This window comes from Candidozyma duobushaemuli (genome assembly GCF_002926085.2).
Source record: "Candidozyma duobushaemuli strain B09383 chromosome Unknown A_B09383, whole genome shotgun sequence".
Taxonomy (NCBI): domain Eukaryota; kingdom Fungi; phylum Ascomycota; class Pichiomycetes; order Serinales; family Metschnikowiaceae; genus Candidozyma; species Candidozyma duobushaemuli.
This window is the reverse complement of record NW_020289901.1, coordinates 1,892,896-1,913,987: the sequence shown is the minus strand read 5'-3', so window position 1 is coordinate 1,913,987 and position 21,092 is coordinate 1,892,896. Positions and strand designations below refer to the sequence as shown.

General features: G+C 47.8%; 11 protein-coding genes across 11 annotated transcripts; 5 read left to right on the top strand and 6 right to left on the bottom strand. All coding sequences in view use genetic code 12, as the record gives it.

Annotated features, from left to right (window-relative positions):
• Positions 1–94: 94 nt before the first annotated feature.
• Positions 95–1,534, top strand: UBP6 (ubiquitin-specific protease; the record flags this gene model as incomplete). The annotated part of the gene is made up of 1 exon (XM_025479441.1): positions 95–1,534. The coding sequence occupies one exon, from the start codon at positions 95–97 to the stop codon at positions 1,532–1,534; it is 1,440 nt and encodes a 479-aa protein (XP_025338914.1).
• A 59-nt stretch (positions 1,535–1,593) lies between these two features.
• On the bottom strand, positions 1,594–2,040 carry CXQ87_000880 (uncharacterized protein; the record flags this gene model as incomplete). Its single annotated transcript, XM_025479440.1, has 1 exon — positions 1,594–2,040. The coding sequence occupies one exon, from the start codon at positions 2,038–2,040 to the stop codon at positions 1,594–1,596; it is 447 nt and encodes a 148-aa protein (XP_025338913.1).
• A 472-nt stretch (positions 2,041–2,512) lies between these two features.
• On the top strand, positions 2,513–2,818 carry CXQ87_000879 (uncharacterized protein; the record flags this gene model as incomplete). The annotated part of the gene is made up of 1 exon (XM_025479439.1): positions 2,513–2,818. The coding sequence occupies one exon, from the start codon at positions 2,513–2,515 to the stop codon at positions 2,816–2,818; it is 306 nt and encodes a 101-aa protein (XP_025338912.1).
• A 467-nt stretch (positions 2,819–3,285) lies between these two features.
• On the bottom strand, positions 3,286–4,605 carry CXQ87_000878 (N-acetylphosphatidylethanolamine-hydrolyzing phospholipase D; the record flags this gene model as incomplete). Its single annotated transcript, XM_025479438.1, has 1 exon — positions 3,286–4,605. One exon carries the CDS (start codon positions 4,603–4,605, stop codon positions 3,286–3,288), a length of 1,320 nt encoding a protein of 439 aa, XP_025338911.1.
• A 90-nt stretch (positions 4,606–4,695) lies between these two features.
• On the bottom strand, positions 4,696–6,951 carry GCN20 (putative AAA family ATPase; the record flags this gene model as incomplete). Its single annotated transcript, XM_025479437.1, has 1 exon — positions 4,696–6,951. The coding sequence occupies one exon, from the start codon at positions 6,949–6,951 to the stop codon at positions 4,696–4,698; it is 2,256 nt and encodes a 751-aa protein (XP_025338910.1).
• Positions 6,952–7,152: 201 nt separating this feature from the next.
• CXQ87_000876 (LMBR1 domain-containing protein) lies at positions 7,153–9,018 on the bottom strand (the record flags this gene model as incomplete). Its single annotated transcript, XM_025479436.1, has 1 exon — positions 7,153–9,018. The coding sequence occupies one exon, from the start codon at positions 9,016–9,018 to the stop codon at positions 7,153–7,155; it is 1,866 nt and encodes a 621-aa protein (XP_025338909.1).
• A 284-nt stretch (positions 9,019–9,302) lies between these two features.
• On the top strand, positions 9,303–11,377 carry CXQ87_000875 (uncharacterized protein; the record flags this gene model as incomplete). Its single annotated transcript, XM_025479435.1, has 2 exons — positions 9,303–9,705; positions 9,738–11,377. 2 exons carry the CDS (start codon positions 9,303–9,305, stop codon positions 11,375–11,377), a joined length of 2,043 nt encoding a protein of 680 aa, XP_025338908.1.
• Positions 11,378–12,330: 953 nt separating this feature from the next.
• On the top strand, positions 12,331–13,589 carry CXQ87_000874 (uncharacterized protein; the record flags this gene model as incomplete). The annotated part of the gene is made up of 2 exons (XM_025479434.1): positions 12,331–13,025; positions 13,055–13,589. 2 exons carry the CDS (start codon positions 12,331–12,333, stop codon positions 13,587–13,589), a joined length of 1,230 nt encoding a protein of 409 aa, XP_025338907.1.
• Positions 13,590–13,879: 290 nt separating this feature from the next.
• On the bottom strand, positions 13,880–15,301 carry CXQ87_000873 (Hsp90 cochaperone; the record flags this gene model as incomplete). Its single annotated transcript, XM_025479433.1, has 1 exon — positions 13,880–15,301. The coding sequence occupies one exon, from the start codon at positions 15,299–15,301 to the stop codon at positions 13,880–13,882; it is 1,422 nt and encodes a 473-aa protein (XP_025338906.1).
• Positions 15,302–15,349: 48 nt separating this feature from the next.
• On the top strand, positions 15,350–16,555 carry CXQ87_000872 (2-(3-amino-3-carboxypropyl)histidine synthase; the record flags this gene model as incomplete). Its single annotated transcript, XM_025479432.1, has 1 exon — positions 15,350–16,555. One exon carries the CDS (start codon positions 15,350–15,352, stop codon positions 16,553–16,555), a length of 1,206 nt encoding a protein of 401 aa, XP_025338905.1.
• A 1,420-nt stretch (positions 16,556–17,975) lies between these two features.
• On the bottom strand, positions 17,976–20,207 carry CXQ87_000871 (Golgi transport complex subunit; the record flags this gene model as incomplete). The annotated part of the gene is made up of 1 exon (XM_025479431.1): positions 17,976–20,207. One exon carries the CDS (start codon positions 20,205–20,207, stop codon positions 17,976–17,978), a length of 2,232 nt encoding a protein of 743 aa, XP_025338904.1.
• Between the last annotated feature and the right edge of the window lie 885 nt (positions 20,208–21,092).

The following is a 21,092-nucleotide window of genomic DNA, read 5'->3' as shown; positions in this document are numbered from 1 at the left end:
TTGTTCTCAACGTAGATTTTGCAACCATATGGTGGCGCACCCAGACACCTCACTGCGTAGATACACCACGATCAATTAGTATTCTTACACCAACATGGCTTTCATTGTCCAAATTAAAAATGCCGGCAAGGTGTACGATATAGAGCTAGAAGATTCTTCGACTGGTGCTGAGTTGAAGCAAAAGATCCAGGAGCTTACGCAGATTCCTAAAGAACGTCAGAAGATCTTAGTCAAGGGAGGCAAATTGACAGATGATGCTGCTGTTGCAGAGCTCAAATTGAACCTCAAGACTCCAATTATGGTTTTGGGTACCCCTGACAAGGACCTTCCTGTCAAGGCTCCTGAGAAGCAGGTATTTTTGGAGGATTTGAATGAAAATCAGTTGACAAAGACATCCCAGGAGCCTTCTGGATTGGTGAACTTGGGTAACACTTGTTATTTGAATTCTTCATTGCAAGCAATCTACAATAACAAAGACATTGCATCTCGTGTCGGCGAGTACGTGGGTCTGCTGGGTGGCAATTCGCTTGTGACCAGCTTGAAGGGGATCTTCTCTGCCATGAACAAGAAGCAGGAAGATGTCAACCCGACATTCTTCCTCATGCAATTCAGAAGTCAATTTCCTCAGTTTGCCGAGCAAGATAGGGGCTTTTACAAGCAACAGGATGCTGAGGAGGCCTACTCGCAACTTCTCAATGTGTTGAGCTCTGCGTTGAATGTGGAGGACTACTTGAGAGTGGACTTCAAGTCGAAGACGAAATGTTTGGCATTGCCTGACGAGGGCGAGAAAGAAGGTGTTGACACTGCCCTCAAGCTCAATTGCCACATAGATATCAAGACAAATTTCTTGAGAGACGGTCTTTTGAATGGTTTGAAGGACACCATCGAAAAGTACAACGATACATTGCAGTCTAATACCGATTATGAGGTGAGCAAGACAATTACCCGTCTTCCAAAGTACTTGACTGTTCATTTTGTCAGATTCTTCTGGAGAAGAGACACGCAAAAGAAGTCCAAGATTCTAAGAAAGGTTCAATTCCCATTTGAATTAGACGTTGCAGAGATGCTTGACGACTCAATCAAGTCAGAAAAGGTGAAGGTTAGAGACCAATTGAGAAAGATCGAGAAGGACAACACCGAATTGATCAGGGACTTCAAGAAGGCAAAGAAGGATACTTCGTTAACCCCTCAGCAACAGCAAGAGGAGGACGAGTTGAAGTTGGCATCTATCAAATCCAAGTTCACGGATGATTTCCAGGATATCTTGTCGGACTCGGTCGACCTAAGTAAAACTACTGAGAACCCATCCTCGGTGTACGAGTTGAGCTCCATTGTCACACACCAGGGTTCGTCCGCAGACTCCGGTCACTACCAAGCATTTGTGAGAGATGAAAACGACTTGGAAGGCAACAAGTGGTGGAAGTTCAACGATAACAAAGTCTCTAACGTTCCAAGAGAGAAGATCGAGATGCTTGCCGGAGGTGGTGAGAGTGATGCTGCATTGATCCTTTTCTACAAGGCCAAGGGTTTGTAAACCTCGGCATAAGGCCGATTTCGGTATTGCTCTTGTATAAAAACTATGTTTTTCTAATCTTACATGCTATTCACCAACGTCTTGAACTGCTCAACCTCGTCCCAACAGTTCAAAGCGCGTCCCTTATTGTCCTTCAAACAGGCAATGACGTCGCCACGGGCTTTCTTGACCTCGTCGCTCAATTCAACCTGAATCAATTTGGCACTGTCCTGCAACGCTTTAGTCAAGCCCTGCACTTTCTCGTTCGAGAGAGCCACAGAGAGCTTGGTGTCTTTGGATTTGTCTAACGATTCGGCAGTAGTTTTCTGGAATTTCTCTAAAGCCTCCCTCTCCAACTTTGTCAATTCGGAAGCAACTCTGTCTTGAATGTACTTTTCAGTGTACTGGGCTCTGGTGTAATCGGACTCCTGGGAGTTTTCCAAATGCGACAAGAACGACGCACTGAAATCCACAGGAGCATTGGGCGTAAACACCTTGGTCTCCGGCTTCGATGCGGTGGATCCCATATTTAGAGCTGGATCTTGTGGATAGTTAACTATGAGACTTGTAGAAACACACCATTGGACGCACGGTCGTGCGAGGCACATAAAGGCCGAGGAAAGCTAGCGGAGTCCTAGGAAGCTACCAGAGTCCTAGGAAGCAGTGTCAAGGACTTCAGTAAAAATTGAAGATTGCTAGATTGAAGTAGAACAGGGTTCCTGAGTGAAGAAAATGACAAATTCTGTCACTGATAAAAGTTAGGGTGGGTAAATGCGGACCATTCTTTAAAATCCTCCGGATCAACTAGTAGAAATTTGCCAATAGAGTTTGAGACGGAACTTAAGCAAGGCTATTGCACCCTAGAGCCTCGAAAATCTAACTTTTCTTGGAGGTGCACCTTTGACCAAACCGGCACTTATGTGCATCGCACTACTACGACCATCAGATTTTGCGCCAGATCGTCATACACTGAACCCCGGATCTCGTCCTTTTTCAAAAATGCCTGTCCACTACCAGCAGCCTTCCAACTTCGACAAGTTCAAAATGGGCGCCATGATGGGCAGCACTGTTGGTGTCTGTGTCGGTGTGCTTTTTGGCGGTTTCTCCATTTTGCAACATGGTGCTGGTCCTAATGGTGTCATGAGAACTTTGGGCCAGTACATTATGGGCTCTGTGGCCACTTTTGGTTTATTCATGTCGATTGGTTCTGTCATCAGATCCGACACTGGCTTCCAGACCACTCAGCAGGCCATGCTCCTTGCCAACAAGCAGAGGTTGAGAAACATGTACGGCTTCGAGCACTAATTCCCTTGTAAATATTAATGTACATGAAAAGGTGGATTGATGTCGTGAGATTTGTAGATTTGCCGTGTGGGTGCATGATCAATTCTTGATGTGTGCTAGCAGTTGCAATGGCCTAATATGGTGCCTTCTATAATGCATGCTTTTACCATCTTTTCATATTTCTTTATTAAGAACTTGAGCGTAGTAGAGACATGGGATGAAGCCTTGTATAAGGCAATGTTTTACTATCATACAGCATTTCAAGAATGGTCCCGACCTTAGAACAACCTTTACAGAGGAAAAATTGGAAAGTAGTCGACTTTAACAAAATCTGCTTCAGAAAGCCCTCCTGGTAGTGAATGAGGAAACTTAGAATTTACTTTATCGACGTTTGAAATGTTTAATGGGTGAAGGCATCCATTCTTCACGGCAACCCTACAGAAAGAACACAAATATCATTGCTCATGTTTTCGTCTATATTTCTATATTTATTCAAAGTGTTTTATGTGGTTGCCATTGTGAAGATGGTAGGAATAGGTGAGACCAAACTCAGGCACCTTATAGTCGTCCGGCTTGCCCATCTGCTTGGCCAAATCAAGCAAGTTGTTCTTGGGCTCGAGAATGGGTTCCGAGCTGAGTTTGAAAGTGCCAAAATGAATACCCAACACAAACTGTGTCTGCAACATTTGCGCAATCTTGATGCTTTCGGCAGGCAGTATATGTCTGGGCAGCTGGTGCCATTCTGGACAGTATTGTCCAATTGGTAGCATCAGAAGCTTTACTGGCCCATACCTTTTGGCAATCATTTGAAAAAGCTCCCGGCAATATCCCGTATCACCGGCGTGGTATAAGATCGACTGGTCGTTTCGCCTGAGGATGAAGGAGCCCCAAAGAGACAAATTGGAGTCCAGAACATGGCGACCAGACCAATGCATCGCCGGGACACACACAATCTCGTAATCGTCTGGAAAATCAGGACTTTCCGTAATGTGCTTATTGAGGGACACCTTGTCCCACCAGTCCATCTCGATCACCTTGAAAACCCCTCTCTTTGCAAGCACCAGCTTGAGGCCTAACGGAACCACCCATGTTGCATTGTTGCCAATACGGCTCACAGCATCTAAGTCAAGATGGTCCGGATGGTTGTGTGAAACCAACACGAAGTCTAGTTTCCCGTTTGTAGCGTATTTTATGTCCAGAAGGGTCATGGGAGACTTGACGAGCCTTTTGGGCCCAATGTGCGGAGTGAACAAGTGATCGCTGAAAATGGGATCTGTGAGTATGTTGATACCTGATATCTGAACAAGACAGCACGATTGGCCGAGCCAGGTGCATAGCAACTGGTCATGCAAGGCAACACCGTTCTTTCTCTCCTTGAGTGTGGCAAACTTACCCAGGGCGATGCAATCCTGGAAAATCCTGGAGTTGTCTCTTAAAAGCTCATACTTGGGCGTAAAGCTCTTGAGCATGTCGTCAACTTCTTTGAAGTCTCCCTCCGGCGTAGGATATTTATCGTGGATCTCGATCTTGTTCCCGTAGAAACTCTCAAAGAGCTCCATGACTCGAACCGATAAGAATTCGAATCCGGTTTGGGGTCTGTATTCCTCGAACGGATTTACAAACATGCCGTTGACCGTAGCAGACTTAAACCTCAGTATGTCCTCCAGTTGGATAGCGGCCTCATAGTCCTTCTTCCTTCGGGATATGATATGCTGTGTTCTCAAATGCATATACGCTTCAAAACCAGTATATGCCACCAAAGCTCCAAGCCCTAGCTTGAGTCGAAGGGACCTGGGCGGTTTATTCATGGTAGTGGTGGGTTGGTTGATTCGCGATGGGTGCAAAATACACCGCTCTGGTACTACACACGAAATGTCTATGCTGGGGTTCCTATATACCTAGTGCTGCTTGACAACACCGGAGGCGTCGGCCAATTTGAGAATATGCTTTCTGTAGTCGTGGATGTTACCTGGGAACTTCTTGACTGTGCCATCCTCACTGACCCAAATCTCGTTGCACACTCTTTCAATAGTAGAAACATCGTGCGAAACCATAAGCACACCACCCTTGAAGTTGATCAAGGCGTCCGCCAAAGCATCCAAACCCTGGGTATCCAAGTGATTAGAAGGCTCATCCAAAATGAGCACGTGGGGCTGGTTCAAACAAAGAGCGGCAAATGCAACTCTCGATTTCTGACCACCAGACAAGAGCTGCATCTTCTGAAGACCGAGCGAGCCGGTGATACCGAAGGAGCCCAAGTGTCTTCTGTACTCCTCGTCGGATTTACCTGGGTAAGTTTGCGACATCCAAGACACAGCCGAAAGTGTGAGATCCATGGCATCGACGTGGTGCTGTGCAAAGTAGCCAATTCTCAAACGGCCGTTGGAATTGATGTAACCAGAGAGTGGTCTAAGCAGGCCCAAAAGCATTTTCAAAAGCGTAGTCTTACCGGTACCGTTACCACCACAGAAGGCAATTCTCGAGTTCATCTGCACATCAAGGTTGACATCCTTCATGAGGATCTTATCGGGCGAGTAGCCAAATGTGACATCCTGAATTTGCAAGATGGGTGGAGAGATCGAATCGGGATCTGGGAACTTGAATGTGATGACTTTATCGTCCTCAGGTGGTTCAAGCACTGGCAACTTCTCCAACTTCTTGATACGCGACTGGGCCTCCGACGACTTGGCTGCGTTGTATCTAAACTTGTCGATAAACGTCTGCAAGTGCTGTCTGTAAGCCATTTGGTTCTCGTACTCACGACGCTGGTTTTTGATTCTCTCTTCTCTTGTGCTGTAGAAGGAGTCAAAGTTAGAACCACGGTAGTAGTCGAGTCTTTCGGAATGTTGGTGGATAATGTCGGTGGCCACTTCGTTCAAGAACGCTCTATCGTGCGAAACAACCAACACGGTACCCTCGTATGTTTGCAAGTATTTTGCCAAGTATGTAATGGATGGAACATCCAACATATTCGATGGTTCATCTAGCAATAACAAGTCAGGCTCACAGAATAACGCTCTAGCAAGCGACAATCTCATTCTCCAACCACCAGAGAAGGATTTAGATGGCATCAGTTGACTCTCCTTGGTGAAACCAAGACCATACAAGATCGAAGCGGCTCGACTCTCGGCCTTGTCGGAGTCCATCTCCATAAGCTTTTCATTGACCTCCAGCAAATGCTTGTCCAAGTCACCTCTCTCATTATCCAACTTGGTCTGTTCGTTAGAACCCTCTTCGAACTCAGATCTGAGCTTTTCAATCTCCTCGATTCTCTCATTAATTTTAGCCTCCTCTTGCAATAAGGACTTTCTCCAGACATCAGCGTCGAGAACAGTCTGCAACGCTGGGGTATCATCACCTCTGATTTCCTGCTCCACATGCAAAATGGTAATATGCTTGGGGATATTCAATTCTCTTCTTGACAAGGCACGCAACAACGTGGACTTACCAATACCGTTTTGACCAACAAGACCGTATCTGCGGCCATATGCCAAAGTAAGGGAAGTATCACTAAGAATACGCTGGCCATCACCAACGTACAAGTCAAAGTTGTCCACCTTGATGTCCTTCGACTTACCAGCACTGGAGCCAAAGTCAAGTGGGTTAATCTCCAAGAAGAACGAATCGTAGTCCTCCTTCTTTTGCTCGTTCAATAACTTCGAAGCCTCGTACTTGACAAACTTGTTGTTTCTCTTGGCCACCTTCTTAGCGATCTTTCTTTCTTGTTTCTCCAACTTCTTCACATCAACCTTACTCTCAATTTGTCTTCCAGCATGAGTGATATCTCTAGAGCTTCCAAGGAGAGCCAAGGAAGAGTTAATGTCCCTTTTGGTGTTCTTCTGCAAAACATTCACATCCAATAGCCTCTTGGATCTGTCACCTGTGATCTCCAATTTAGCCATATTGTCCTTGAGCTTCTTTGAAAGCTCCTCTGTAAGTGCAGAAATCAATTTCTGAACATCACCTTCTTTTCCACCAGCATCTAGAAGTAACTCTTCGATGAACCCGAGCTCCTTCCCTACATCAGTTTGCTGGGCAGTCACGGAATCCTCTGTGTTGTTGGATACGTGTTGCACATAGCCAACAGCATAATCCTGGACGACCGGATCAATGGTCGGAACTGCTTTCCTAACTTGTAAACCAACGTTGGACATGGTTGCAGAGAAAGCTTTTCAGAGAGTGTAGAAGTAGTAGTACTACGTGGTGTACGGGTGTCGACGCACTCTGATGGGTGCAAAGTGGATCGAAGACCACCAAAGATTTGAGGGTTTGAGATGCGAAGGAGCCTTATTGTTGGCTTAATTTACAAAACTGTGTACCCATAGTGCCTGTGTGGCCCATATTCTATAAGATATCTATAGCACCAAGTTTTCGTTGGCATCATCGTCGTAGTCGTACGAATCAATTGGATCGTCTCTGTAAGAAGGCTCTTGTCTGCCAAATCTTGTCAGCACAGCCTCCCTAAGTCCATTGAATGTGCCACCCAATCTGTTCCATACGTCCCCAAACGACAGCCTTCCAGAGTCGGACTCTTCATCGTGATATGAGGCGTCAATTCTGTTTGACAAGGCGCCCCCAAACGTCTGGTCCGTATTGCTGGTAAACGTTTGTTGAAACTGTGCATCGTTTCTTTGGCGGCTTGCAGGCTCAGTAAAATTAGGCAAGCGCTGTCCGTGTTGGTTGCGACGGTTGAGCTCCAAGGACACGATTCTTTTTGCTTCAACAATGACCAAATCCCTCCGCTTAGCAGGGTTGTTCTCAGCATCACCAAACTCTTCGTCATTGTCAAAGTCACCCCATGCACCGTAGAAGTCAGACAGAAGACCCAACTTCTTCTTCACAATGTCATACACGTTGAAAGTGGTTAAGACAATAGGAATAAGGAGCAATCTTGGGATCCAGTCATTCATCAAGTTGAACAAACCAGTCAAGTGGATAGACTTACCGTACCATTCTTCAAAGATCGAGTCTCTGCTGGTGAACAAGGTGATGAAGTTATAGGAAAGTGGAATGGTTAATCTGGCGATGTACGATGCGTAAAAAGCGGCAGAAACCGGATCACTATCACGAGGCACCAAGTGATACTTATTGAAGATCTTGAGCTTAGCCAAGGAGTTAAGCGAGCAGAACAACATGTACAGAAATATGACCATCGAAAGTACCGCCTGCAAGAAGTTGTGATTGTGGATACCGGTTTTGTAAACTAAGGTGTTCATGAGTGACAACTTCGTCGAATGGAAAAACTCAGACTGAACGATAACGACGGAAATGGCGAATAGGAAGACCGAAAATATTCTGCGAGCAGCTGGTTTAACGTAGCACTGAAAGTAGAAGTCAATTTTTGGAGGAAATGGAGTGAAGGATAATGACAGCATTAATTGATCTCTTTCAGCTTCGTTTTCAGCTGCCTTGGCTGCTAGCAAAGTCTGCAAGCGCGAGATCTGCCCGAGCAAGATATTGTATTCCGATTCGTAAGCTGTAAGCTTGTACAAATGGTTCTGGAAATTGTAGGTGAGGTTTTTGAGGAAAGTCACATTGAGTCGGTCTCGAGTAATTGCGTGAGCCAGGTCGTATACGTATTGCTGTGACACGCTATCGCGGAGGTCTGGTGGAATTTGATTTGAGAGAGAGAATATCCAATCTCTAAACTCGAAGTTCTCTGCAACTGACACTGAGGTGTAGTTCATCTCCAACACCAAGACCTGAAGGAGGTCCTCCTTGAAAGCGATTTTACTATCCTCGAGCGCATCCACTAACCGTGGCACTTTCAAGTAGTGGTGATTCAAATCTTGCATGAGATTGCCTTCCAACCACCTGTTTCGAGGAATGGCAATAAGTCCGTGTGCCATGAGCCAGAGCGCTAAAATCAAAGCATAAATATGCGACAAGGCAATAATCATGGACCGTAAGTGTCCGAAAGAAAGACCGACCTCGAGCATCAAGTAGATGGCACCTGCTATGGCTACCAAGAGGACGATTGCCTGGAACTTGAGGTGAGCCCTGAAGGCGTCTTTTAGTTTCGGAAGCCAATGGAAGTGACCTGATCTGTAGAACTCCTGAAGCACAGGAAGCCAGAGCCAAGTGAGCAAAAATGTACTCCAATAGTTCGATTTCCACAATACCAAAATGGCTTTATCGCTTATGTTGAAACCAAATATGGGAGTGTCCAGATTGTGGCTCACATAATCAACCGGCAAGAAGAAGGTGATCGATAGTGGCATGTAAATTGCTAGGAATAACGGAATCAGCAAGTAGACCTTATGGTGGAACAAATTGATATGGTATTGAAGAAACGCAAGCGAGACGGCGCCCGCAAGGACGTAGCATAGTAGCAAAAAAACCCACATCAATTATGTGCCTTGGTGTTCAATCAAGGACACAGTAGTAGGTCTTGATGATAGTGGTGTATGGATGTGCGCAGGAAAGTTCGGTCCGGGGTTCAGCTGATCCTGATAAGCCCATTGTACTACTTGAGGAATTGAGAAATTCACAATTTCGAGATATAATGACTATAGTTGACGAGACCAGGGACAGTGAGCCCCATGACCCAGATACGCCTGCAATTGACAGTTCTGTGAAAATCGAGGAAACTGATGCCTCGGAGGCCCCAGACGGTGAGAAGCCTACAGAGAAAGAGGAACCAAAGACAGAGAAATTGGATAATAATGAAGAATCTGGGGCAGAAGTTCTGAAAGCGGGCGATCCTTCGATGCCAGCTGAAACGGAAACTGCAGCAAACGAAGATCATATCAAGAAAGATGACAGGCCCGAGCCTACAGATGAAGTCTCCACTAAGTCAGAAGAAAAGCCCAAGAAACGCAAATCTGTAGGGTTCGCTCCAGAGCCTCTGGAAGACCTCAAAGAACACCACGAGTATTTGGACGAGAGAAGAAAGGACAAGGAGAAGAGTAACCCTTTCTCAAAAATACCCCCGAGCTAGCTTATTTGGACTCCAAGCCCGAGGGTCCCCGACCATTGCCAGTGCTTGAAAATGTGTTTGAGCCAAAAGTCAAGGCCAAGCCTTTTAATGAAATGAGAGACAGAAGATGTGTGGCAGTGAAGGATATCTCTGTGGTTAACAAGCAGACAGAGCTCAACTTCAACTACTGGGAAACTCCAAATCCTTGCAAATCCGATTCTGTGCTTGTGGACATAAAGTATGCTTCGCTCACGTCATTTGACATCTCCAAGATCAGCAAGTACTTGGTGAACCTCTCCGATACGAAAGTCGGCTTGGGTTTCGACTTTGTGGGTACGGTGATCAGACCGGGCTCTCGGTACGAGAATTCCGAGTTCGAGACAGGGACTACTGTTTTTGGTGTTGTGAATCCCGACGACCGTAAAGGTGCTTTACTGTCTGCTTTGGTTGTAACTCCGGCTAGAGACGTCTTGGTAGCTGTTCCGGAGGAAGTTCTTGCACAATTGGGCTCAGTGGACGTCAACTTGTCGTTTGAGCCAGCATCATCATTTAAAGTAGGCTCTGGTGACGACACTCAGGACCAAAAGAGCTCATCCTCGGAGCTTTTCCTGTCAAACTCGGACCTTCCTCAAACAAATGAGGCTCCTTCCAAGAAAACAGACATCAGGGATACCCCTGCAAAGGTTGAGGTGCCCGATTTGGCTAAATTGTCGGTATTTGGCAGCTCTTACTGCAGAGCTAAGCTGGCACTTCTGGTCATGGATTCAGTGTTTGCTCGTCAGGGGTCTGCAAACATCCTCATCAATGGTGGGGATACTCAATTGGGCTATACGATTCTCCAGACATTGTTCTCGAGTGCATACTCCGAGATCTTAGAGAGAATCAATGTGATTTTGGTTGTAAAAGAAAGCTCACTTGCTAAGACGAGAAATGTTGCTGAAAGGCTCGGCAGTGGAGGCACACGCAAAGTGCATGTTTTAGCGTACGATATGGCCAATGAGGACCTAGTGCTTCCAGGAGAGAAGACACCCGTAAACTACAAGAAGGTTTCGTTCTTCGCCTCGGAGCTTATCGAAGCTATGTTTGATGGGATCCCTGAAAGCACTTCCATCGATTCATCAAATGTAAACACATGCAAGATCGATTTGTTCATTGACATTATTGGAAGCAAGAAAATTTTCCAGCATTCAATGACAATGAGCGCCCTCGATGAGGTCAATTTCCCATTCAAGCAAAGGTTGGCTCCTGGAGTGCAGTTGACAACGCTTTTTGGTAAATCAAAGGGTCCTCTTTTCGAGAAGCTCATGAAGCCAAAAGCTGACGGATGCTCATTCATCTCTTTCTGCAAGTTCAACTTGTCAGAACCATCCTATCTGATTACCCAACTCGTGGATCACACTAGCAAGGACGTATTTAACCCGTGGGCACTGAAGTGGCTGCAAGGATTCGCCAATCAATTTGTGGCTAAATACAGCTACTACGAAAAATTCGATTTGGAAGTGAAGCAGAGATGGGTACAAGAGGGATTGCGTCTTGTGCTCAAGGGAGAGTTGAAGTTCCCAATTTCCGAGGTCTCTGACTGGCGGAATCGGTTCAAGAACCACATTGCCAACTTGAAGAAGCATGACGGACAGGTTGTTTTTGAAATTGAGAACTTTTAGATAAACTTCGGAGATGCAGCCACCCACGGAACTTAGTTTTGTGTTTTGGATCGGCAGTTCGGTACAAGCAGCATGGTGACAATGCGGCTTGTTGAACAAAGGTGGCCGTTTGGACAAGCCCATTATATATCGCAATGTGTTGGGTATGTGAATGAAGCGGTATTGTCGAATTCAAGAATAAACTGGATCCGAAGAGCCGATGGGATATGTCAGGCCGTCCAATGGCCGAGGTGATGATATCAGCAATTATTAGCGCACCAGCGTGCATTCCATGACACCATGAATGATTTGTTACGAAAGTTTGATTTACGGTTTTATCAAGCAAATGGCAGTCCAGAGGCACTCGCCAGAGCTTATTTGTTGTTGAAAGGGAACCACAAGGCGTGGTACAGTATGCCTGTGTGGTGAGGCGAGTCTCGAGACTTGAGAGCATGGCACCTGAGCATTATGGGAAATAAACGTCGCCCCATCGAGATGTCCACCAGTGTTTATGTGAGGCTAATTCTCTTTTTGTGAGGCTAATTTACTTTTGGGGCGTTTGCGGCAAAGCTTGACGTGAGCTGCATTTAGTCACTTCAGGCGGCAGATTTGGGAGTACCGCCCAGACGTAGCCGCGCAGCAAGCGATGGCTGCAAACAACGCTTTCTCCACGCATACGCCCAAAACCCTTCGGGAAAATTAGCTGCTCGTAGTAAGCAGAGGCGGTTTCGGAGCCAAATTTCCTTGCCATGGCACAAATTCCAGTTTGCACCCAGAATGGCGGAATGGCCTAGCCAGATCAACGACGCGGGCCCCTGGCCTCTGCAGGAGATCCAAGCCCCGATTATCGTCTACATCATCATCAACCTCTCCCTCTTCTTGTTTACCCCAAGACTCATTGTCACTTTGAAGACCCGATCCGTCCTAGGATCCTGCCCAACTTAAAAGCTCAGGCCGGTACATGTCCGGACATCATGTCTGGATCCATGAGCGTGCATTCCCTCATTGACAAGTTTTCGGAGGATGAACCCTCCAAAGACCAGAGGCATCCTAGGCATCCGGGCCATACCAGAAGCAGGCTGGCGTCTCCCGCCAAGCCTCAAGAGAAACCACGCCCGGACGAAGGGACCTCAAGGCTACCTGCCTCAGCATCCACTCCCCATCTCCAGCAAGCTCCCTATTTGCTGCCCCAAAGACCACTGCATTTCGAACAACACCCGCCATACCCGCCCAGGGCCACGCTCGACCTGGTCTTGGGCCCCCAATTTGCATCAATTCCGCTCACAGAAGCCAATCTAGTAGAGGCGCTACGACTCCGGTCGGAACAGGAGCGTTCACGCCAGGAACAGCTTCGGTTGGAGCTCGCCCTGCGCAACCTCGCCATCCTCCAGACCGCCATCCAAAACGAAGTTCCTCCTCATTTGATTCCGTCCATGTGCGTCGGGTCCGTTCCCGAATCCCGTGGCTATCCTGATCACCAGAAACGGCCCTCGGACACCTTCGCAGCTCCAGACCAGAGCCACACCTCTCAGGCGCCTACAGGGCCCGGAATTGCCCGCCAGGACCACGATAATGCCAGCCCCGTGGCGCCACTAAATTACAGGTTCGGCTCGGGCTCCAGAAGACCGCTTTCGCCAGCGAAAATCGGCGCGGCAGCGGTGGCTAACTTGTCAAACCCGATAACTCCATATAGACCAGCACAAAAGACGATTCTGGCCCACCAGCGGCACTTCTCGATGCCGGCGGAAACTCCCAAAAGCATGGATCGATCCAGCGAGCGCTCCGGTCCGAGAACAAGACTGCTGACGAAAAGCCACCTCCAGCTGCCCTTGGGGCAACTTCTTCCATTCAGGTAAAGCCTTCTCCGGCTCAGCCTCTACATAAACAAGCTCGTATGCCCCAGCCTCCATCGCAAGAATCAATGACGTCGTTCCAGCACGTTATACAGTTCCACCATTGGAAACCAGAAAACCCAGGTCAGCCTGAAAAGAGCCCAGAACGATCTCATAAAAGACACAAGTCGGGCGACATGTCTGTGGATTTGGGCCACCTCAGGCACAGTTCAAGGCTAAGCACGGATCTGACGAACTTCAAGCGTGAAGACCCAGACGTTCTGATGGATACCAGCGATGTGACATTGCAGGAGCCTCCGAAAAAACACGAAACAGACACAAACAGTGAAACGTCTCAGTCACTGGGACGCTTTCCTCACGACATTCTCCTGTCAAATTAGCCCGTCTAATGCATTCTGTGTTTCGCAAGCGTCAACCGGCCCCGAACTGTGTCTTCAGGGTATGACATCTACGCTCCTACTTCGGTAGCGCAACTGGCTTACCGATCTGGCAAATCGATCGCAAGTCTGTTGATGTTCCTAAAGCTAAAAGTCAAACACGATTTACGAAATGCAATCACTAAGGCAGTGCTGCGGTAACGGCTAATTTATTGTTCTTATACCCCTTAAGCTCACCGCAAAGCTTTCACCCACAAGTCTCGGCCTCGCTCACTTCCTTAACTTATTTAGCATTAAGCACCGTTTGCCGCTGCAAACGAGTCCTCGGCCATTACCTCAACCTCACCGATATCTAATGCGATCATCTCGTCGCCATCCTGCGAATCGTCTATTTTTTCAAAGGTGATGTCAGATTTTTGCAACGCATCGACCTCTTTTTTCAAGTCGTGGGCTAGCGTCCTGATCAAGGTCTCACTCACTTGGTCGCCGATGAACCACAGACAGAGGTCCTCAAGCCATATCTTGTCATATACATAGTACACGTCATGATAGCGGAAAAGCTCCTTTAGGTCAAGAAGACATTTGAGAACCATACGCTTGCCCCCTCGAAGCGTATAGTAGACATCGTTCCATGCAGCCTTGACAAGCTTGTAGTTTCTGTGGAACGGGTAGGAGAGTGCACGGCGAATTGAGGCTATTATAGCAGCTTTGAGGATTGTGTCTTTGGAACTTTCGTTAGCAATGTGGATTTGGGAATCCAAGAAAGCAAACTGGGGCACCAATTTGCCCACTGTCCAAGCACTTTCGATATTGTGCTCTCCCTCGTTTTCTCGTAGGTCGAACTGATATGCAAAAAGAAGTGAAATGATGAGAACGTATAGCTGGGGCTTGACAGCCTCATCAACCAAATAGTTCTTTCTTGGAAGCTGGAGCATCTTTTCCTGCTCCTCTTTGGAAAACTCCACAGGCATTACTTGTGCTCGTTCTTCAGCTGGAAGTGCCTGGTTCTTGTTGTACCAGTTGGCAAACATCCTTGTGGCAGGCAGCTTCCACTTGAGAATGCCCACAAAGCTCTTGTCGTCATCAGGAGAAGGGTACTTTTCCATTATGTAATCAGCAGCGTAGTATTCGGGATCGAACTTGATGTTCTCCTTGATGAGACGCTCAAGAACCCGATCGGGACCGTGGGCAGCTTCAGGGTTGCCCAATTCATTGATATCGTTTCCATTCGACATGGACACTCCAATGACGCCTGAATGGGCATTGTTGAAGCCGTAGGTCACAGTAAGAGGATCCTCAGCTTTGGCCTCCACCTGTTCAATTTCCCAATCGTGTTTTTCTCCTTCCACACCCGAGGAAACCTCTGTCTTATCCACATCCAAGTCCTCGATCAAAGGCTTCTTCGGTTCAACATTCTTCCTCGCTAGGAGTTTAGCAGTGAGGTCCAAATCGGGAAAAAGCTGGCCCTTGGTCTCCTTGGCCACCTTGATTTTGACAATGCCCTCCTTCAGATCGAACTCAGCATGGGCCCTTTCGTCGTCCACAAGAGCATATGGAAGCCTGAGCCTGAGGTAGTAGGGACTAAGGGAAAAAATGAAAACCTCGTTGTCCACCACCATCTCGATGGCCAGAGCACTGAATCTCACATGCGACACGCTCACGTTGATGAAGACATATTCGTCGTTCTGGTCGATGGTGAAATAAGGTGTAAGCATTACCTCATCACCATGCGCGATGAGAAAATCAACTAAGTTGCAACCACCATGGAGAAACCCAAAAGACGATTTGTGGGCAGGAAAACCACGCGGGCGGCCGACGGGTCGGTGGTTCCCGTGGTGAAGAGGCACGTGGGAAGAGCAGTCAACCAGATCCCCCAGGATATCCTTGACGATAAGGAGTTAAACGAGGCCATCAGGTTACTTCCTTCAAACTACAACTTTGAGATCCACAAGTGTGTTTGGAATATTCGGAAGCACAAGGCCAAGCGGGTGGCGCTTCAGATGCCAGAGGGCTTGCTTATTTATTCTTTGGTCATCTCGGACATTTTGGAGCAGTTTTGTGAGGTGGAGACTGTAGTGATGGGAGATGTCTCCTATGGAGCATGCTGTATCGACGACTACACCGCCAGAGCCTTGGACTGTGATTTCATTATTCATTATGCCCACTCCTGTTTGGTGCCGATCGATGTCACCGCCATCAAGGTGCTCTATGTCTTTGTCACTATCAACATCGAGGAGCAGCACCTTATCAATACTATCCAGAAGAACTTTACACAGGGCAGCACCATCGCCTGTTTCGGCACGATCCAGTTCAATCCTACCATTCACAGCATCAGAGGCAAGCTCGAAGCCGCAGAAGAGCCCATCTACATCATCCCACCTCAAACCATGCCTCTATCGAAAGGTGAGGTTCTAGGGTGCACCTCGGCCCGTCTAGACCAGAACATAGACGCCATGGTGTACATTGGCGACGGCCGTTTCCACCTCGAGAGTGCCATGATACATAACCCCGACATTCCAGCATATCGGTACGATCCGTATCTGCGGAAGTTCACCAGAGAACGCTACGACCAACAACAGATGGTGCAAGTGCGTCAGGACGCCATTTCGCATGCCAAGGAGGCGAAGAAGGTTGGTCTCATATTAGGAGCCTTGGGACGGCAGGGAAATCCACAGACGCTCGACCGTTTGGAGAAAGGGTTTGCACAAGTCGGCGTGGAAACGGTGAAGATCATCTTGAGTGAGATTTTCCCTCAGAAATTGGCCATGTTTGACGATGTGGATGCTTTCGTGCAAGTGGCGTGTCCTCGGCTTTCAATTGACTGGGGCTATGCGTTCGAAAAGCCTTTGCTAACGCCTTACGAGGCTATGGTTATGATAGGCGGCGACCGCTGGCAGGATGGTTACTATCCCATGGACTACTACCGGAAGGACGGCTACGGAAGGGGAAATGTACCTGCCAGAGATTAGTCGTGTGAGTGTGGAAGTGTGAAAATGTTTGCAAGGTCCATCTTGAGCAACACAAGTTTCAAAAGCAGAAGTGGGCTTCCCGTAAAGGCAACATAGGGGAGTTCAGATACCGCACCAGCCACCCTTTGCCAAAAATCAATCAAAGACCTGCTGGTGTTGCTCAATTGCAGGCATTGCATCAGTGGACTGTCATTTTATGCTTCTTTGCTTCGAAATCACCTGTTTTGTGGAACTTGTTTACGAGCGTTATGAGACTGCGCTCTCGAGTCTATTGTTACGGAAAGGTGGCAATTCCCGATGTTGGGCTGCGTACGGTATTTTGGAAAATTCTCCAGCATTCAGCCGCTGAGCATTTAAGACAATCTCAAAGTGATCGTACGTCGAACTTCCTAGAGGAACTGCATTCTGTGGCTTAAGAATGAGGCCAATTAAGTGAAATGAATTTCATTTTTTCGACTTTTGTCCACCGAGGCTTGTGGACTAATGTATATAGTTAACGGAGGAATTTTTCGGAAAACGCCTCGTGCAAGGCGTTGGCGGTATGTGCCTGCCGTCTCACCAGATGTGTGTCTCAGATATGTGCATTTCGAGCTCTCTTGCTTTCTGACACAATAGAGCCTCGGCGAGGTTAAAGTTGCCAACACAAAGGCTAGAATCATATCAATTTTTTTCTCGACGCCCCTTCTCTCGAGAAAGTCGGCGGTCCCCATGTGGTTCCGGCTTGGCACATTTTTGCATCACCTTGTCTGGCATCCCAATAAGGTGCCATTGTGGAAGGGAGAAAGGAAGATCAGGGACAATGAGCGGGTGAGACATCCCTGAGGATCGCAGCCGTTTTCAGGGAGCAAGATGACCAATCTCAAGATAAGCAGTGGAGCTTTGTTCCATACGTCGATCGGCAAAATGGACAACAGTGAACCAACATGTTCAGGAATAGAATTTACAGATCAAGGCACCATAACCAGTGGAGGTCGCGTACTTTTTCGATACGCAATTGTCTGGCGGCTAGCCCAATGTGTCACCGAGGAGGCTCGCGCCGCACATAATGCTGTACTATGCATGGACGAAATTCACCGGCATATCGAGGCTTTGGGCCTCAGGCGAAGGAGAAGATTGCGTGCCCGCTAGCACGGTCAATTTTGCGTCCGCTGCTGCATGGTGCATTTGCAGAGCGCCTTTTGGAATGCTTCGATTTCATCCCTATGCGCTCTGCGATGCAATGCATGATAGACTAGTGCACATGCTTGGCCCGAGGCCCCGCCCTCGAGGCTCCATCTTTTCTCATGGGTTCTCGATGCATTCGCCCCCACATATTATCCCTCGACGTGCAGCACCCTCGAACCACCTCGATTCGGATATGCAGCCTCCACGGGTCAGCTTCGCTGCATGTTGAAATCAATTGCTCCAATTTTAGCACTCTTCAGCCTCCTTGAACAACATTCTCCACACCTAACAATGTTGCTATTTCAACCGCCAGCCAGGTGAGTAATCCTTCTCCCAAAAACTTCTCCACAATCTCCTTGAAGTACTGGTAGAAGCTCGTAAACCCGACCATCACCTCTTCAACCACTTCCGACACAATACTAGGCAGGTTGAGACTCATGAGGCTGTTCTGTACATCGAGGAGTGCGTTGGGAAGTACCTCTTGCATCGTGTCGTTTGCGCTGGCAATGGTGGTTTCGTTGAAAAGTTTGTTTTCCTGAATCGCCTCGTACATATCAGCATCGAAGATTTCGTCATCCACGGGGCAGATCATGTTGACAATGTTGTAGAAATCGAAAAGCAGGCATTCCTTGAGGAGCTTCTCCAAGTGAAATTGCGTTACCTCCTTCGTAATTCCATGCATTTTCCGATTGAGTTCCAAGACCTTGTCGTTAAAAAACGCAAGTGGCATGATTTTCGAAAGTACCAAATCGAGAAAATTCTGCTTGAAAATAAGCACCTCCTCTTTGTTGAGCGTCTTGACAACTCCGGTCAAGTGAGATTCGAAGATTTCGATCGGCTTGTCCACCACCATATCCAAAAATTCGTCGTGTTCTTTTTTTGGCAACAGGAGAATCGTTTCACTCATCATTGCATCGAGAATTGGCAACAATTCGCTGTAGAAATTAAGAATCCATTCGGGAGGTTGCAAATCGGCAGACAAGTCCATTTGCGCCGAGTTCAGTGACGCCACAGTTGCCAATCGATTGCTCACGGTAGTGGTGATTCGTGACCTTGCAGCACCGAGAAGCGACTGCAAGATCTCTACGAGCAGGGATGCAAAATCTAGCTTCTCAAACATTAAAAGATAGAGTTCGAGATTAGTGTAGATCTTGTAGATCGTCGAGAGCTTTGTTTCCAGAGACATGAGTTGGTCAATCGTGGCTTTGACGGGCCTGCCTAATGCGCCTAGGATCCGGCTCATCATGTCCGATTTGGTCACCTTGAAATCATCTGAGTCGTCCTGAAACAAACCCTCAAGGATTTCTGTTTCATTGACCACGACAGAATGCACGTACGCCAACATGTCGGCAACAAACCGGACAGGATCATGCGAGGTATAATAAACAGGCCTGGGTTCTTTGGAGGTGTGGCTAGTGGTTGCCTTGCTGTTGGTTTGAGCTGCAAATTCCTCAAGCACACCCGAGATTCTGGATTCCACATATGTGTCTATCACCGCTGCATATCTGACAGAATTGGACTTGAGGTACTTCATGCACTTGTGCAAGGTCTCTGTCCGAGATTTATCGTTCATCAGGTAAAGATTTGTCAAAGACCGGTTGCAAAATGTGAGAATCTTATTGACAGCACGCTCAATGAGCTCGGTGGATTTTGCCATGACACCTTGACCTAGGGTAGGGTCGTCTAGCGCTAGAAGGATCAGGCATTTTTTGTTGATTTCCTCGGCACGAGCCAAGGCAGTAAAGAACTCGGCGTTAATGTCGCCAGAAGTGAGCAAATGCTGCTCGTACTCATTGAGCGTAAATGTGCGTTTGAAATTGGCCAAGAGCTCTTTCTTGATCCTGTAACCTGCTTGTTTGTTCGTGAGTTGGTGAATGTCTTTTGATATGTGGGAAGCGCTCCTCTGGTCAGACTCGAGCCTCTGATTCACGTCAGAAACAAGCGTATCCAACGAAGTTACACGACTGCCCAAGTTTTCGAGCTGACGAACAACCTTACCGTAGTCTGCCAATGCCAATGTGTGGCTTCTGATCAAATCCGCCTCGACTTCTCCCCTGGCGTTTTTCCGAGCCACAGACCCCATCACACCTGGGTCTGTAATGACTGAAATGTCTGTGTTTTTGCTCTCTAGCAACCCAAAAAGCTCTCTGATCTCTGCATCCGTCAAGGACGGATTGAGCGCTCTCGCCAAACGTTTTGATAAGGCCGACACTCTAGAATCGGCCTGTACCTCCACCGAGTCAGTCTCGTGATTCGACTCCAACAGCTTCAAAGACAACGCCGCGTATTTTTCAGCAAGATGCGCCTCTGCTGCCTCTGTCTCGCCCTCAACATGCTGGTCTTTCAGCTTCAAGAGGGATTTGAGATTTGAGAGGTTCAGCATGAGCCCCAAGTTCTCGATGTGTGGCTTGAGGGGGAGCAGGAGGGACGGCTGAGGCAGCGGAAGATGCTCATCGTTTGAAAACGACTCGAATGTAACGAAATCCATCGTGCTTGTTCGTTGAAGAGGTTGTAGCGAGAAGTGTATCTGTTGATATGGTGCACGGGTGTGGTCTGGTCGATCTGAGACACCAACTCCATTTGGGCCAAGATTGCCTGAGAGGTGCGAAATGCAGAGTAGGTGGTATAGAGAGGACACTAATAGAGAGGATTGTGCCTCCCGATGACGTGGCGGTTATGTGTGTCGTAGTGGAGAACAGTGTCACGTGCCGCATCACGTGCCCGTTTGCAACTTCCTAGATTCCCCTGTTACGCCGCCCTAGGGAAGCTTCCCTCCTCAAAGCTGCAGCACGGTGAACATGTTCCGTCGCCCGATGGCTGTAGCTTGTACTGTGGCATTTGCGCTGCATCGTCAAGCCTCTAAACAAGCCCCATGTGAGGGGCGATCAACTTAGCCACATCACTCGGGCCCGATATGGAAATAGTGCCGGGGATGGGGTAGCACAAAAGCATTTTTATTGCTGGTGCGTAGCGGTTAAAGCGGCCGTGGGTGAGAGTTTGCTTTGGAATGGTAGACAACATGCAAGAGATGGAGAGATAAGGCTTTTGAAAAAAATGGGGTATCTAGACCTAGGATTAGTTGCTGTGCGGAGAGCAAGCGTGGCGGAGCGATGGCTAGGTTCGAGGAGGGAAGGCTTGTAAAATGGCCTCGTGGATCGGCTGACAGGTTGTTTTTCGGTTTTTGGTTATGAACATCTTAAGATCTAAAGAGAGCTCGTTAGTGCTGCCTGGCACTTAGTCTGCCGATCTTCATGTGTCTTAGAGGACCTGGCAGCAGCCTGCAGTACACACAGTGGAGGTTGCGGCAAGTGAAGGGTGCAGTGTGCAGAGCCATCGCTAGGAAGATTACACACGGATTCATTGTCCTCATATC